At 34.4% G+C, this 19,356-nt stretch overlaps 1 protein-coding gene across 2 annotated transcripts in view; it reads right to left on the bottom strand.

The window, feature by feature from the left end:
* The window catches only part of LOC150097094 (acyl carrier protein, mitochondrial-like), an 86,228-nt gene that overhangs the window by 52,285 nt on the left and 14,587 nt on the right, over nucleotides 1-19,356 (bottom strand). For both annotated transcript variants that reach the window (XM_090407316.1, XM_090407315.1), the window contains exon 2: nucleotides 14,738-14,851. In XM_090407316.1, coding sequence (XP_090263442.1) covers nucleotides 14,738-14,851 — 114 coding nt within the window. The remainder of the gene's footprint in view (nucleotides 1-14,737; nucleotides 14,852-19,356) is intronic.

Below are 19,356 nucleotides of genomic sequence, written 5' to 3'. Positions count from 1 at the left end.
CTGCAATCATATTTTTATGTATAACTCAACTTCAGTCCAAACTACTTTTTTTAATATGAATCTCACCCATAAAAGATTGTAAACCTATAACACATTAATATTATTAGGAGCCTGAAGTGGTGAATGTTATGTTTGGCTCCAGAGCAGGGGTTTCTGCCTCCATCCCTCTCGTTTTTTTCTCCATGCAGTGCGAGTGAAGGGTATCACTCACACTGCAAGGACATGACTAATATGCTTAGAGATCCAGATCCTCCTCCATTTCGAGGATACAGCAGTTAAAACAGTGGTAATGCAGGCCAGCTGCCAGATAGTATACGTAGCCGAACTGGTCAGTAATGATTCAGGAGGCTTCCCGGTCAACTGGTGCACAATCCCACTGCCAGGTCATGCCTGGTGAGGGAGTCTGAGTAGTATGCAGGAGGCACTATCAAGGTGACAGAATGGCTAAAAGACTGGTCGCTCTCTGTATGGTTTCATGTTCATGAGTCTATCTCTGCCCCTATTTATTATGCAAACATAATAAATCTGGGGTGCTTAAGGGTCAAAGCTATATAACTGAGAGGAGACCTCCACATAGCCTTTAAAGGAATGCAGAGAACCGACCAGTCAAGGACTTCATAATATTATGAAGTCCTTGACTTCATGATTATATAACATATAACTTGTACCACTCAAATACCACACTTACCTTCTCGTGGAAAAACCTGTTATCAAAAATGAGGCTCTGGTGACCTGATATTGGTGGTATAACCAAAATATCTACACGAGAGTAAATGCTTGTGTATAAAATGCATGTCTGGATGCTGAGATAGCAGCTCTACCACCAGAATAGGAACTCTGTGAGCTAACAACCCACAAGTCTCCAAAAATTTAAATATTGTTTTCAAGTTGGATAAATGCAGAAATCGGACACTCCTTGGTATCGACTAAAGTTTGGAAAATTATGACACGAATTGGCTGATGGAATGTTAAAACACTTTATCAAAGGAAAACTAGCACAACTAAGAAAGGAGATGGAAAAATATAAAATTGAATTATTGGGGGTTAGCGAAGTAAAAGATAGATTGGTACTGGTAGAATATATTTTCCCAGTGGGAATGTGTTTCTTTATTCAGGGATGCCTAATATAACTGATATACATCAATATGGAATTGGAATGCTCATGAGCAAAAGATTTAGTCAAGCAATGACTGGGTATCAGAACGAATAATAATAGTAACAATAATAATCTTAAAACTAAATTTGGAAGACTAAGAATTGTTCAGTGCTATGCCCCAACTGAGAATGCATCCTTTGAAGTAAAAGAAAAGTTTCACAGTCTGCTTGATAAGACCTTGTTGATGATGAGACATGGCAACGAGAGTATACGTCTCATGGGAAACTTCAATGCTAAAGTTGGTACAAATAATGAAGGGCTGGAGAATGTAATGGGCAAGCATGGTTTGGGAGAGAGAAATGTAAATGGTGAACTGTTGGTGGAACTGTGTGGCAAATATAACAGTAAGAGGTAGCACAATCTTCCAGCATAAGAAAATACATAAAGTAACCTGGGTGTCACCAGATGGCAAAACACAGAATCAAACATATGATTCTGTGTTTTGTCTAGTAACATTTTCCTGGTAACATGTCTAGTAACATTTTCCTGGATCTTTGGCCATCAGCCAAAGATCCAGGAAAATGTTACTAGATGTCCAAAATAAAAGACATGCTGATATTGGCTCAGCTCATCACTTAATAATAAGATTTATGCCATTATATATTCGAAAAAATCATTAAGGGAGATGGAAATTTGATACAGCTAAATTACAAAATGCTGAAGTCTGTGATAAATCAAAAGTAAATTTCGCTACAAAATTAATAATGGAAAAAACTCATGTACAAAGATTAGATTATTTAATAGTATATAATTATACATCTTCAGTGCATATTAAGCTCAAATTAAACAATAACTGACAATTCCAAAAAGCATCACCTAAGTAGCTGGTGTAAGATAACCAAAAAGGTCAATAAATTTCCTAAAAAAATAAGAAATATATAAAAATAATAAAAAAAATCAATACAATAAAAAGTTAGGAAAGATTAGCTGATTTGTAAAGTACTATCTCCCATAAAGGGGACAGATGTAAACCGTCGGATCTGTTTAAGTTAGGAGAATGAAGCAGAGTTTCACGTTTCTTTATAAAGACGTTCCATGAGGAACCGACTTTTGTGAAGAACTCTTGTCGTTCTCCAGTGAACTCTATATCTAGTGAAGATGGCATGTTCTGCAAGTCCAGACTTTTCAGATTTATAGTATTCAATATAAGATTGGTGTTCTTCTAGCTGAATAGAGGCAGATCTTCCCATCTGTCCGAAATAAGATAATCCACAAGAGCACGGAGTCTGGTAGACACCTGGATGATTAAGATGTGGAAGCTTGTCCTTAAGAGAAGTGAGAAAGTGGAGCTTTTTTTTCTAAACGGTCGAAAGGCAACAAAAATATTCAGTGGTTTTAAAACTTTTGCTATATGTTCACTGATGCCTTGTACATAAGGGATAGGAATGTATGTTATTTCTTCTGTGTTTGAAGAGGAAGACATTAAAACTACTCAAAGTTATCTGTTCCTTCAATTTGTTGATACAACTTATTTTTAAAGGAAAAATAACCAGAATGTATTACAAAATCAAATACGTTTACAATGTCTGAAGGAAATTACTCAAAGTTCTTTTAATGAAGCAGTTCTTATAGCCATTAGATAGAAAGGAAGAAGTAATATATGCAGTTCTTTCTGTAAAAGATTGTCTGAAGAATAAAAGGAGTGGGCCAGATGAACCAGTGTTTTATTGGTTCCTGCCTTTTGACTAGGATGGTGATGAGATTCCGCATGGATATAATGGCCTGTATGAGTCTTCTTTCTATAAACTGAGAAATGTAGGTTACCATCTGGTTGGCGAAGAATTAGAAGATCTAAAAAGGCTAACTGCTTATTTGATTCTACTTATAGGGTAAACTTGATCCTAGGATGAAGTGCGTTTAACATAGCGAGAAATTGTTAAAGTTCATCCGAAGAGCCATTCCATACAGCAAAAATGTCATCGACATATCTGAACCAATGAGTAGGTCCGGGAGAAATGTTGTCAAAGATACGTTGTTCAAAATGTTCCATAAAGAAATTGGAGATAGCAGGAGAAAGAGGATTGCCCATTGCTGTTCCTTCAATTTGTTGATACAACTTATTTTTAAAGGAAAAATAACCAGAATGTATTACAAAATCAAATACGTTTACAATGTCTGAAGGAAATTCCTGTTGTAGTAATTCAATGCTTTCAGAAAGAGACACATTTCTAAATAAAGAAACAACATCTAAACTGATCACGATATCAGAAACGTCCAAATGAAGATCTGAAATTTTATTTTTGAAATCCATTAAAATTGATACCAGCCCACCATCTAAATTGCAAATTAAAAAAAAAAAAGCTATGGGAAAGCAGCAGATGTTGTGAAAATTATGTCGTAAAACTACAAAAAGCTCTACCCACTATTCCAAGATATCTGGGAAAAAGACATTCCCTAGGGATTGGAATACAGGAATAATAGTAAAAATACCAAAGAAAGGAGATTTGGGAAACTAATAATTGGGGATAGATGAGGACATGAGGAGAGAGCAGTCTAGTTTTAGGCCAAATAGACCACATTAACATCTTAAGGATAATAATCGAACAGTAGGGTGAATTTAACTCTCCTTTATATTTGTTGTTTGTGGATTATGAAAAAACCTTCAATTTCATTTGCTAGAGATTATGTGTGGAATGCACTTCAAAACAAAGAAATGCCCCAGAAGATAATAAACCTCATACAGGAAGGATATAACAAATTCCAATGCCAGGTGCTATATGATGGATATCTGATACAACCCTGTCAAACTATATCTGGAGTGCAACAAGAATGTCTGCTGTCTCCCTTATTATTTATACCAGTGCTAGATCAAGTTCTAAAACAGACAGCAATGAAACATGTCAAAGGAATATCATGGAATATAATAAATTTAGTTTAATCCTTTATCCAAGTGTGAGCAAACAAAGTTTGCGCCTGAAAGTATCTTCAGGAGTGGGGTAAGGTGGTACAACACCAGGGCGACTCCTTGCAAAGGTGGAGCAAGGTACCAACACTCCTATCTCAGTATCTCCCATAATGCAAAACACATCTCCTTGCAGATATGTCTAATATTATGCATTAAGAGAAGGGCCACTACCCAGACTAGTTTCGACCTTTATTGAGGTCTCTTCTATGCACAATATGTCTCTTCTTTAATGCATAACATTAGACATATCCGCAAGGAGACATGTTTTGCATTATGGGAGATACTGAGATACGAGTGTTGGTAGCTTGCTCCACCTTTGCAAGGAGTCGCCCTGGTGCTGTACCACCTTACCCCAGTCCTGAAGATACTTTCAGGTGCAAACTTTGTTTGCTCACACTTGGATAAAGGATTAAACTAAATTTATTATATTCTAACCAAGTGAAAAATAAACTTTCAACATCTTTCTCTAAATCCAGAGTAATTTATTAAAAAGGTGGCACACCATTTTAATGTTGTCATGAGTTGGCAACTCCTATAGGTGGAGATGACCTTGCTAATGCTTCTGGCTGGTATCTCCACTGAAGAGACCTCAATAAAGGTCAAAACTAGTCTGGGTAGTGGCCCTTCTCTTAATGCATAACATTAGACATATCTGCAAGGAGATGTGTTTTGCATTATGGGAGATACTGAGATAGGAGTGTGGTAGCTTGCTCCACCTTTGCAAGGAGTCGCCCTGGTGTTGTACCACCTTACCCCAGTCCTGAAGATACTTTCAGGCACAAACTTTGTTTGCTCACACTTGGATAAAGGATTAAACTAAATTTATTATATTCTAACCAAGTGAAAAATAAACTTTGAATATCATGGAAAATAAACAAAACTTTGGGTGATCTAGACTATGCAGATGATGTATGTCTAATTGCTCAGACATCCAAAACAAACAAACCACATTACAAGAAGAATCACTGAGAGTCTGTTTGAAAATAAATACAAACAAAACAAAAGAAGTATGAATCAATGTGAACAAGGCACAATTGAAAATGGAAAAATCGAAACTGTTTCACATTTTTCATATCTCAGCAATGTTTTATCTGCAGATGCAGGAGCAACTAGAGATGGTGACATAAGGATTCAAAAGGCAAGAGATGCACATGCTAAACTTAGTAGAATTTGGAAAATGAAAAATATTCACAGATACAAAATTAAAAATATTTAATGCATGAATTAAATCAGTTATTTTATATAGATGCAAAATGTGGCTGATTTCAAAGGAAATACAAAGAAAAAAAAAAACTACAAATATTCATACACCAATGTCTGCAGAGCATACTTTGAATTTGGTGACCAGAAATTATTACTAACGAAAACTTCTGGAAAAGAACAAATCAGCAAAAAGTCAACCTTGAAATCAGAAAATGAAAATTTAGATGGATTGGACATACAATGAGGAAAGATGATGAAGAAATCTGTCACGCAACCCAGGAATGGAATCCGCGAGGAAAGAGAAAGCATGGCCTTCCTAAAAATACATGCAAGAGATCAACTTTAATAGAATATGAGAAAAAGAAGAGTTTTGCTGAACTAAGACCAATAGCAAGGATAAGGAACTGATGGAAAGCATTTACAGACTCCTAATATTCCTGATGGAATCTGGAAAAGAAGGAGAACCAAACCAGGGCTTCTGACCTAATGTCCAATCCTCACCTTCTCATGGTGCACACTGTTAGATATATACCTGGATATTGAACAAACCAGGATGGGCTAGCAATTTGGGATTTAGCTGACCAAATTGTATTCTTATTGGCTTAAACCACAAATAAAATGATGGTACAACATGACAGTAAATCTTCTATATTATTAATAAATCTGTCTCAAAAATCTTAGTGAGCTTTCTGTACTATGGTTTTAGCTACATTTCTTTTGTTTTTGTATACTTTTTCTGTTTTCTTTGTATGTGTTTGAAGGAGTGATTTGTATGCTATTTGTTTTTCTTTTATTGAATTTTTGATATGTGTTCCAGATTTTTAACGTTTTTTTTTTAATACTTTTTTCTTTCCAAGTATTTCAGAGGTTGCTTTACAGATTATCTTTATTAAAGTTTTTATTCTTCTATATATATTCACTGATTTGGGCTTCTTTTAGGTAATCTGTTAATCATAATTGATATAACATTCTAATACTTTCTTTTTGTAGCAGATATACTTTGTATATTTGTTCTAGTTCTTGTTTTTTTTTTTATTTGCTTTCTCCATTTCGCTAATATTTCTATTTTAGAGTCTACTAAATAATGATGTGAGAAAATTTCACTTCCTCTGTAAACATGTACAGCTCTCACATGTGGAACTAGTTTCTGATTAGTAATGATATAATCAATTAGAGATCTTGTTCCTCTGCCATATATATTTTTTTTTTTTTTTGAAAAAAAAAGCATTGGTTCTTTAAAATTATTGAAAGTACAGAAGCCTAATAGTTCTCCATAATTTCTCCAGATAATCCTAAGACATTTGGGATTGGATTATTTTCAACTCTAGCATTAAGATCTCCTGCAATTAATATATAGTCATTTTTATTACATTTATTTAACTGTTTTTGTAGTTCCTCATTCCTACCTTCTTCAAGGGCATATACTCCTATGATATTTAAGAAGCTTCTATTTGTTTTTAATTTAATTGTTATAATTTGATCATTTATAAAACTGCACTTCTGTATTCTATTTTTCCATTTATTATCAATTAAAATGGCCACACCACTAGAAGCTCTGATATGTTGGTCCACTAGACTTATAGCATAGTAAAACATAATATCTTTTGTTCCCTTTAATTTCTTTTTTGTTTCTGTTATCACGGCTATATTAATATTTTTAGTTTTACCAATTCTAATTCCTTTGTCGTTATGGTTAGCATATTCCACATGGCTACTTTTAAAATGTCCGAGATTCCTAATCATTTACCTTTGTTCTTTCTTGGTCACTTTCTGTTGTTTTGATCCGATGAATTTTCCATTTCCAGCATCTGAGTTATAGAAATTTTTTTACTTGGTAAGGTAACCAGCCTTATGCAAAACCCCCAACCTGGAGGACCAGATCCAACCAGATTACCACATCCAATTTCATAAAAGCCACTAGCAGAATACTTGTCCATGTGCACTCCCACCTCTCTCTCTCTCCCATCCAGATGGTATTGCACCACTGTTACAGCACCTAAAGGAAAAAACTGACATCCTAACATCACTCTTTTCCTCTAACTCCTGCATAGATGACAAAGGCAAATACTTCCATATCAATAATTGAGTGCCATATCCTACTGTGGCCTTTTGGCAGAAAGACGAAGAATATTTGATCTTTGGACACATTTTGTGGACAAACTCCAGTTAGAAACAAAATAGTTATTAATAATAAAATAATAGAACAGATAAATACTTTCAGTTATCTTGGATGTGAAATATCATATGAAGGAGAAAAAGACAAAATTAAAAACTTCAAAATTTTTACAGATTATAGACCTGATAAATAGAACATCCAATCCAAATATAGTACAAAAAGAAACACGCTTGAAAATATACAATACTTTAGCAGTGCCGACATTATCATGTGGCAGTGAAATTTAGGCAATAAACAAACAAGATAAACAAAGAATAAAAACAAGTGAAATGAGATTTATGAGAACTGCAAAATACACATTATTAGATCAAAAAAGGAATGAAGACATTTTAAAAGAACTAAAAACAAAATCAATAAAAGAAAAACTAAACAATTATAAACAAAAATAGATTGAACATGTAAACCGAATGGCCAACACCTGACTTCCTAAACAAATACTAAAATATAAGCCGATTGGAAAGAGAAGGCAGAGTAGACCTGAAAAAAGGATATTGGATGGATAATGAGACCAGAACAGACCAATATGGTCTACACCCATAATTAGTTATTATTAAAACACTTAAGGAATTGAACAACGTAGTTAAGAATATAAATTAAATTAAACTTTAATAAATATTTCTGATATTTCGGCAACGTCACGTTGCCATCTTCTAAAGGAACTTATAAAAAAAAGCACGTGCATGTTACAAACCACAGATTCCCCCCCCTCCACAATAAGGATTCCTCTAAATCCATCACCATTCCCTACATCCGAGACACCTCGGAAAAGATTACCAAAATCCTAAAGAAACATGATCTGACCTCCTGCTACAGACCTTACAGAAAATTGGCATCCCTTATCCGCTCCACTAAAGACCAACCACTTCCCCTAGACCTACCAAGTCCCTTGCAGTTGTAAACTGTCTTACTTTCGCCAAACAGGCAGGACAGCGAATATCAGAATTTCTGAACACAAGGACTACATCCGTTTTCACAAGTACAGCCATTCTGGTCTTGCAGACCATGCTCTGGATACATGCCACAGAATATGGTGGAAGAAAGCTACAGTAATACACTGTAGCAAATACAAATTAAAAAGACTATTTATGGAATTAGCCTCAGCCCTAAGAAATTCTCCAAACCTCAACAAATTTGGTTGTATGCGAGCGCCCCAAATTTGGGAGGCTTACATCAGCAGACCTTCAGCCCAACGGCCAAGAACACCTACTTAGCCCGCTAGAGGGCACCATCAGGACTTTTAGGAAAACAATAGCTTCATTCCCAATTACTGTGTTGTAGTGCCTACGTGCACGTGCTTTTTTTTGTAAGTTCCTTTAGAAGATGGCAACGTGACATTGCCGAAATATCGGAAATATTTATTAAAGTTTAATTTAATTTATATTCTTAACTACGTTGTTCAATTCCTTAAGTGTTTTAATAATGTATAACCAACGTATAAGCCTGTCTATGAGAACCCATAATTAGTGTTATGATGATGATGACAAAGAATATTAAACAACCTGAATGCTACAAAGTCATCTGGTCCTGATGGCACAACATCCGAATTACATTTAAATGTGCTTGAGAGCTAACACCAATCCTCATCATCTCTTCAATACTTAGCTGGTACCTATCCCATCTCATGAAAACTAACATATCCAACCAATTTCAAAAAAGGAAGACAAAAACCTACTGTCCAACTACCGACCAATTGCATCCCTTCAATCCTTTTTTCCCCCCATTTAGTTAAAGTTTTATTATCATTCCCATCATGTATACAAGATATTTATATTATACAATTCAAGCTTTACAATTCAATGTACAATATTATACAATACAATTCAAGTATTACTATCATTTTCTTTTGGTATTTTTGGCTTTTCTTTATCATTTTCTTTATTTTTGGCTATTTATTTTGTTACAGTTAAATGTTTTCTTATATATACAAATAGAGTAAAATACATTTCGGATAGTTTTCATAGTTTATAAGTTACTAGTTTTAATGATAAACAAAGTGTTAGTTTGTGTATTTATGTGCAACCAAGGGCCATAGCCACACTGGTTTACTAGAGAATTAAATTAGTTCGAAGCAGTCACTGTGAGTCCAGTGACAGAATTTATGAGGGCTGCTCCGGCTGCAGCATAATCCATAGTCTACTTTGTATACCAAGAAACTTTCAGCTTTCCTTTTTACGTATAATAAACAACCATAGAGATATAGTTTCTGTAGTGGTAGAATTTTATGAATGACAAACAGATTGTTGGTTGAATGTGCAAAGTCGGTAGTGGTTATGGCTCTAATTATTCTGTTTTGTATTCTTATTAATAGAAGCAGATTGTTGTAATAATCGCCACCGAACAGGTGATGCCATATTGCAGTGAGGAATTTATCCAGGAATAGTATAAGCATCTTAAGAATGCTGCATTTACAAATTTTTTAACATAATATATTCTGTTAATTATGAACCTAAACTTATTTGTTAAGAAAGTGGTGTGGGAGTTCTACTTCATATTGCTATCGACATGGAGACCCAAATACTTGACTGATTTTGTTTTTTTGATCATTTTATGGTTATATTGTGGTCTAGCTTATCTGTTAACATGAAATTCATATATCTTGTTTTATCGGTATTAATGTTAAGTCCATTATTGCTAAACCATTTACTTAGTTTTAACATATCATTATTAATCAAATTTTTTAGATCTTCAAGGATTGTTTCGGTGTATATTAATGTATCGTGTCATCGTCGAAGGATACCATTTTGCCAAAAAGTTTGTATTTAAATAAATCATTAACATATATTAAAAATAGGATGGGTCCTAGTATTGACCCTTACGATGCAATAGGAAATTTTTTCTCAACTTTGCATCGACTTTTACAGAGGTCACAAATAGTGTACATAGAAGGATACTGTAATTTAATGCTGATTATGGAATTTTGAATATAAAGTGTATATTTACTGTAACCAAGCAAGTATGTATTGAAAAGGTAGGAATGTTAAACTGTGTATTTCGAGGGCAATGCCTTAGAAAGCGGCCTGTCATTTTAAGCGATTCCATTTCAAAGAAAGAGCTTAGCTTTGTTTGTAAAATGCCTTCAACTGTTCGAAGCTTAACCTAATGCATGTCTCAAGGACAATGCAACAGCAGGCGGCAAAGAACTAAGAATCTCTCACATGTAACGAATAAGATTGTTTTTGTGCATTCTGGGGGAAAAAGAAGTAATCAACAACTCTGAAGGTCACATCCAACCTTTTGCGCAGGAATGTTAGGGGTTCTCAAATCTTAATCCAGGGACTGCAAGAGGAAGTATAAGAAAGGATCAAGAAAAGATCCAGGGGCTTTTTATCGAGGTATCCGAAGGCAGCAGATCCAGTATGTAGTAGGTGGATGCAGCATGCAGTGATGCAACGGCAGTATGCCAGTCCGCAGAGGCAGAAACGAGGAAGGAAGCAGGTATGCAGAAATGCAGAAGGAAACACAGTCTCCACTCATAGTGTCTCAGAATCCAGCATCGCAGGTCTGTTGGACGTCCAAAGAGAAGTAGGGAAATGTCTAAGGAGAAGTCGAACCGTAATATGCATCAAGTCCTGGGAATTCTTCACAATGGGATGGCCTTAAAGGAAAGAAGCCTGCACGAATGTTAAGGCCCAGGACGGAAAAGCAGTATTGGTAAGATATGCTCAAATCCCCGAAAATCTTCCAGGATGCGATGGAGCTAAAGAAAAGGAAGCCTGCATGAATGTTGAGGCCCAAGATGGAGAAGCAATCAGTTTCGGTGTTGTGTGCTCCAAGTCCCGGAAACCCTTCAAAATGTGACACCGCTAAAGAAAAAGAAGCCCGCACGAATGGTGAGATGCAGGACAGAAGAGAAGTCAGTGGAACCAGATAAGAGATGAAAGAGCCAGTTCAGATATACGTGTCAAGAGAAGAACCGTGAGTACAACCTTTATGTGAATGTTTAACATTTCGGAAGATTAACTGATATTTGGCAGGACAATTCCAAACTTAATGTGTGGTTATATGTTCCGGACTAAGAGGTTAAAGAAATATTGGTATTAATTTAGATATGGTAAACTTGTTGCTTGAAGCATATATATATTCGGCGGGACACTGATAAAGTTAAATTATGATTGTTCCGGACTAAGAGGCTAAGGAAAATTGGTGTAATTAGATATGAGAAACTTGTTGTTTGAAGTATATGATGGTATTGCTGCATGTGTTATGTATGTACAATGTATGAGATAATTTAATTCTTAGCTTAAAAATTTTGAAGAGCCAATTCATTCATTAAACTGTGTTATTGCATCATAGTTTAATAAATATGTTTGTTATGTTAAAGAATGTGTATTCACTGATCCTTAATCCAATGCACTGTTTCTAAATAAATGTGAACCTGTGTGCAAATTTAGATAAGAGTAGCAATGACTGTCAATAACGCTTGAGATAGATCTAAAGAGATACTGCAGGTAATCCTAATTATATTTAATACCCATAAAGGGGAGTCTTGGTGGTGCAGTCATAACATTAAATAAATTTCCCAAGGTATTGGAAATTAGGTAACCAGTAGTAATTTAGGTAAAGAGTAAAGTAAGAATAGAGCATAGAGTAATAAAGCAAGTAAAGTAAATTGAGCATAAAGGTAGAGCATAATGTAAAATAGAGTAAAAGGTTGGTCAATTGGTAGAGCCTCTGCTACTACTAATGGCTCACGCAAAAAGTTAAGCAAGTTTGAACACAGTTAGTAGTTGGAAGGAGATCAATCGTTCAATGCTGTTGGCACACTCTCCCTCAATGAGAGTATGAACTCCCTGGAGGTGTCACATAATAATAATAATATAATAATATAAATAGAGATAAAAGAAAAATAAAGGATAGAGAAAGTTAAGACAAGGATAATTTAGAGAAGGATTAAAATAATTGATAGAGATAGCAGCGAAAAGAAGTAGAGCATAAAAGTTTAAATAAAAGCATAAGATATACAAAGGGAACAAAAAAAGACATACGTTTACAACGGGACTCCATATTTATTATTTTTGTTGCACTTTTAAATATGCCATAGTTGGTATATATTTTTTTCTATTATTCAGATAGGATCTGAACCAGTCATTAGTAATTCCTTTAATGCCATATTTGGACATTTTCCAAAGTTCATGATGTTCCAAAGTTCAAAGTAGCAATAGTTCATGATGAACACAGTCGAACACGTTAGCTATATCAAGAAAAACGGCTGCTGTGTGCATTTCTTTATTTATTCCACTACAGACCATTTTATGAAACTCCAATAGCACTTTTTTGGTATTGTATCTAGATCTAAACCCATACTGATTAATTACGTAAAAGGATGTATTTAAATAGCTATTTAAGCATTTTTTTATTAGGATTTCAATAACCTTTGAGATTGTGGATACTACAGATATCGGTATTGTGGATAGTATAATTTTTGAATTGGTCTGTAATCCTCTCCAAAATAATGGAGAAAGTTATCAATGGTAAACTTCTTCACTACCTAAAAGCTCACCAGTTAATCAGCAACTACCAGTATAGATTCCACTAATCCAGATCCACAGCTGATATCTTAGCCTACATCATTCACCACTGGTACGTGCTAATGGTGAGTGCCATGGAAAAGTTCAGAGAAACATATGGTGTTGTCCTTGACATTTCCAAGACTTTTCATTGTGTTTGACATGAAGGTCTGCTTTGCAAACTGCCTTCCTTCTGTACTGGATAGCTACCCTTTCTCTCTGGTTGTTAATTGTGTGTTGGGGTGGATGGCATTGTTCTCTTATGGCAAGGCTCCGTTCTCTTCCTATCCTCTTTCTCTTATGCATAAATGACCTACTCTCAACCATTACAAATCCTATCCACAGCTTTTCTGACAATAGCACTCTCCACTCATCCTACTCCTTTCACAAACCATGTGGTTCCCAGACATCCCTTACATCAAGATTTGCAACCAGTGCCTTAAACACTGATAAGCATACTATCCTTCAATGAGCAAGGATAACTTAGTCACCTTCAATACCACCAAAATGCAGCCCTGCCTTTTCTCTCGCACAAGGGATCTCAGCTCACCTTCCTTCATTCTCATTAATACATCATCAGACAGGATGAACATTCTCTTTCTCTCTTCTAGGACTGACATTTACTACCAATCTCTCTTAGCACAAACACATCATATCAATAGTTTCCTCAGGTTCTAAAATACTAATCATTCTTTTCTGTTCAAGAAGCTATTTCATATCCACTCAGTTACTAAATATATAAATCCCAAATCTCCCCATTCTTAGAATACTGTACACATATTAGGGGCGGTGAACTTAAAACCTATTTAAAAATTCTTGCTGTCCAGAGGAGAGCAATTCAGTTCATAGATGACCTTTCCCCTCACAGGCTTGCTTTAACCTCTATCTCATCAAGCAGTGACTATCCTACAGGTATGGTCACTGCTCCAGTGAACTGGCAAGCATCACTCCTCCATTTGCTGTTAGGCCTGTTAAAACAAGAGTAGCGACTGTCAAACATCTCTTTACAGTACTATAAACTCATCAAACTTGCTTCTCCTATTCCTCATTTATTCCATCTACTTTTGTCTTCTGGAACAACCTTCCTCATGATATGTTTCCCAACAATTTCAACCTACAGCTCTTTAAGAAGAATGTGAATAAATTTCTTCTTTCTCAACTCTCATCTGCACCTCACACATGGCACCAATGTGCTATTGCTATAGATTCCTGTGTTCTTGTGTGCGGGATAAAAAAAAAATTAGTATGAATATGTTTAAAGTTATAGAGACCAACTATGGAGTTTTAAATCAATTTATATCTCCAATAAGCAAGGTAGTCTTGTCAACAATGAAATTCATCTAGCTCCTATGGACATTCCATCCAGGCCCATGGTAAGATTCACATTCCACAGCAAGACCTCAGAAAATTATAGAAAATTAAAATCAGCCTAATTGCTGTGTGGTTATCATAACTGCCAACAAGCTATAGGTTCAAATCCTGCCATGGATGTTTGTAAGTCTTTAGGTAGGAGATGAATCTGGTGTCTTATGTAAAGAAAAAAATACAAAAATAAAAAATTACCAAAATAAAACCTTAACCCATCCAATGTAATAATATACTATAGGTTTACACCTATAGTATATTATGGTGGGCGTATACTATAGGTTTACACCTATAGTATACGCCCACCTTTCATAGGTGGGAGTAACAAAATAAAAAGTTCTGAATGATAAAGTTCTTCAATAAATGAAGAAAACAGAAATTTATAATTAAATTACATTATATGAGACTATTCATATACATCATACCTTGTCCTCTTGAATTTTGTCAAAGGTTTTACATACATTCATAACCCTCTGTGTGATACCTTCCAATGTGAGTTTCTGAGGGTCAGTACAGAAGGAATGTCTGGAATCAACAACCTAGTGGTAAATGGGGAGAAAAAAAAACTTATGCATTTACACATAAAAATAAATCTAATATCATGATCATGAAATTTAATAAACTAAACCTTTAGTATGTTTTTTATATACAGCATGCATATGGTAACAAAATAAAATTGATAATTATTTTTATTAATCCCAATTTAAAAGTTAAGGCACTAATCCAATCAAGGATGAAAGGAATTTTTTTTTTAATTCTTTCCATATGAGTTAGTATACCAAAAACTGTGGATAATTATTAGGACAAACAAGACAAGAATTATTATTACTGGAAACAGAAAAAATAAAATAGGATATCCCTGGATTGAGTGAAACTTGGAGAAAATAAATATATCTGAAGAATGGACATTATATTATAGTTATAGTGATAATCCAAGATCTCAGGTAGGAATTGGCTTCCCAATTAACTATTCCATAACAAATCAAATACAAGTGATAAAATACATCACAAACAACAGAACTCTACCTTAAAATAAAGATATTATAAATTAAGAATTATACAAGTTATGCACCAACCTCAGAGGAAGAAATAGATGCATTTTATGAAATACTAGACCAACTATTAAATAGGAATGATACATTCTTTATGATCTTGATGGGGAATTTCAATAGTAAAAGTGAGTATAAGCAATGCACACCTAGCAGCAATTGGAAATTATGGACTAAGTAAGAGGAATGGAAATGGAGAAAGATTGATAAAATTTGCTGAAAGCAGACATTTCTACATAATAAATACTTTTTTTTCAAAAATAACAACAATGGACACACCAAAATCCAAAAGGAGGTGTTTAATGAAATATATATTTTAACCAACAGAAAATATATTGTCCAAGATACAGATATAATAAATAGTTTCAATACAGATAGTGACCACTACTTGTATTGAAACTATTTATATTATATCTGTTATTAACAAAAGATGGGAAAGACAGACATTGATTAAAAGTAAGAGAATATTAATTTACCAAATCTGAAAAAAAGATTTAGTAAGTTTTATAAGTGACATGAATGAAGACTTGGATAAAAACTACCAAACAATAACCAAGACGCTACTAAATAATGCCAGAGAGATTGGTGAAAATAATCAAAAGAAGGATGAGAGAAAATTATCTGAAGAATCGTTAAATCTTCTCAAAAAGAGAAGAGAAATAAAGAGATCTAAACAAGAGAAGCAAAACAGAATTCTCAGAGCAATGTAAAACAATAAGGAAAAGGATAACACAGGAAATTAGAAACTTCAGAACAAGGAAACCCAGAATTACAATAGAATTAGAAAATATGAAACTAAAAGGAGTGAAAAGAGAGCATCTCAAAGATCAAAATAAATGAATAGCCCTTAAAGATGAAAATGGAGTACTAATTCAAGACAAAGAACAGAATCCTTCTATACCAAATTATGTGATTTCCAAGACTTAAACCAATATGAAAATAAAAAATATAATACCCAAAATGGAAGAGGAAGAAATATGCCCTGATGTATTAAAAGAAGAATTTCAGTATGATGGACGACATCATAGTGGAAAGATACCAGGTGAAAATGAGATAACAAAAGAAGTTCTGAAAGCCAGTGATAAACCAGTCATGACCATATTAAGTAAAATTTATACATCCTGTCTAAGATAGAAGAGAAAATGAAAGATTTGGAATAATACTATCCCTGCTACAGTTTAAACAGAGAGCAGAGAAGATACTCAAAATTACTGTCTCCTTTCAATAATATACAAAATTTTTACAAAAATCATTAGCAACAAAATACAAAACAATCCTGATTTTTTCTGACCTCCAAAATAAGAATTCAGAAAAAATTACAACACTATCGATCACATAAATATGTAATAAGACAAATTATTGAAAAGGCAAATGAATGCCAAAAACCTTAGGTCCGGCATTTATTAATTCTGAAAAAGTTGATTCAATTGCAATGTTAGTTATTTTAGCAGCCCTAAAGATTCAAAGAATTGGGAAAAAAAACCTTACATTGATATACTTAGTGACATTATTATTATTAAAAACCTCCATGGAGTCAATCACTCACCACTCTGCAAAAAACCTGCTCCTCACTTCCTTGCTCACATTCTACTTATATAGTTTTCAGGGATGACCTCTTGTTTTCTCCCTATCTTCACCCATTCTATGTAAAACCTCCCCAACATTAATCTAGTAATAACCTCTTAACAGCTTATATGTCTTGATCATATCCTCTCTCCTGCTATCCACCAATTTCTGCAAATTGCATTTTCTCAATCTGTCTTCATACTCAACATTCCATAGACCAAAAACCACCTTAGCCAATCATCTCTGCACCTTTTCCAGTACATCACATTTTTGAAAACGAGGTAACCAAATCTGTGCAAAGTAATCCATATGCGGCCTGATCAAAGCCTTATACAAGGGTACCATAACATCCTTACCTCTACAAGTCAGTGCCCTCTACATCATTCCCATTATCCGCCATGCTGTTCTCACAATTTTAACATGTCCCAAAATTTTAGGTCCTTGTCCAAATTTCAAAAGCTTACATTTTGCAACATTAAATTGACATCGCCACTCATTTACCCATTCAGCTAGTGCATTCAAGTCCTCTTGCAAAGCCACAACATCTGCTCTACTCCTGATAGCTCTCTCTCAACTTTGCAATATCTGCAAACAACTGCATATCACCATTCAGACTTTTCCCAGTATCATTTACATACAAATTAAGTAGCAGTGAACCCAAAACAGACCCTAGGAGTACACTACTAGTAACTTTCCTCTTCTAGGATATCACTCCTCTCTAGGCAACTTGCTGATACCTATCAGACAGACACTCTCCAATCCAGCAAACTAATCTACTGTTCAGTCCCATCTGTTCCAATTTAAGTATCAGCTTGTCATATGGCAATTTATCAAAGACCTTTGCAAAATCTAAATATAATACTGTGTATGTAACACCCTTATCCAATGCATTTGTCACTTTATTATAAAAAGTAAGCAGACTGGTAAAACAAGAACTCCCTTTAACAAATCCATGCTGGCTACCAAGAGTATTTTTCTGTTGACAATCCCAATTCTGAATCTTGGTCCTAACTTCTCTAATACTTGAACCACAACTCCAGACCAGCCTGGCCTATAATTCAAAAACCTAGTCTTATCACTTCCCTTATGAATCAAAACTATTTTACCCTCTTTCCACCCCTTTGGAACTTGGCCTAATGCAAGACTCATGTTTAAAAGATATGTGAAAGCTGCTGTTAACTCTCCAGAACATTCCCTCAAAACACATGGTGAAACAGCATCAGGTCTTACAGCCTTATTCACATCAAGTCTATTCAATTCCTCATATACCTCACAAGAATGAAATACCTTTATAAATTGCTTATTAAATACCTCAACTATATCCTTTGCAGTAGTTATCATTCCTCCATTTTCACCAATCAATGTCATCTTGATCATTCTTTCTTCTAGTGATCACATATTGAAAAAAATTTCTTAGTTTTTTTTTTTTTTTTTTTTTTTTTTTTTTTTTTTTTTTTTAGCAGCATTAGCTAACTGCTCATACTGCACTTTTGCAATCTTTATCAAGCAAGTTACCTTCCTCACCTGCTCTTTGTACTTCTCATGCAACTGGTTGTTATAACTACTCATCTCGTGCTGCTTCCATAATACCTTCTTCCAGAGTGCATAGCTTATCTTTTGAGTCATCCATTTCACACCTGTTCTATTTACCCTCTTAACCTTTGGAATACATTCTGATACTACCTTCACCAAATAGTTCTTGTGTAGGGTCATATCCTTTCCATCCAGTTCCTCTTTCTAATTTATTGCTGCAAGCTGTTTCCTGAGATTTTCATAATTACCAGCCTTATAATTCCACATATATCTCCTTCTAACAGACATCCTTAAATGATTGGTCACCCTATAAGTCAGGCCTGCACAACTTGATTGTCTTTGAGGGCCAAACCCAACTTGGACCACCTGACCAAGGACCAGATCACTTCAGACCTTGAATCTTAGACTAGCACCTGCAGCTCAACTTAAATAAATTTGTTAGTAGGTCTACAGTAAATACTAATTAATATGCATATTTAAATTTTTTAGAGAGTTACAATTAAAGTTATAATCAAAATTATTTACAAACAGATATAGCTGCAAAATTTCTCAATAAAAACCACTTAAACATAAACACAAAGTTTACTAATAATTTCACTGAGAATATCACACTTATTCTCAGTGAAATATCAGTGACTGAATGTCACATTGTATTTCTTTGTTGCCACTATTTTATCAAAGTTTTGTGTCATGTTTGAAGCAGCCATTCTTAATATGGCCTCTAAATTGATATCACTTAAAGATGAACGCTGTTTGGTTTTGTTTAAGTTCATGACCAAAAATGTTTGTTCACAAGTATATGTGCTCCCAAACATACAAAATACCTGGTAGGTAGTATCCAACAAACTCTTAAATTTATCCTGATCCAGAATAGAATAAAACTCTTGTAAAGTACT

Source organism: Typopeltis vanoorti, chromosome 17 (assembly GCF_054136105.1).
Source record: "Typopeltis vanoorti isolate ZY-2024b chromosome 17, IOZ_Tvanoo_1.0, whole genome shotgun sequence".
NCBI classification, from domain to species: domain Eukaryota; kingdom Metazoa; phylum Arthropoda; class Arachnida; order Uropygi; family Thelyphonidae; genus Typopeltis; species Typopeltis vanoorti.
This window is presented reverse-complemented; position numbering and strand designations above follow the sequence as displayed.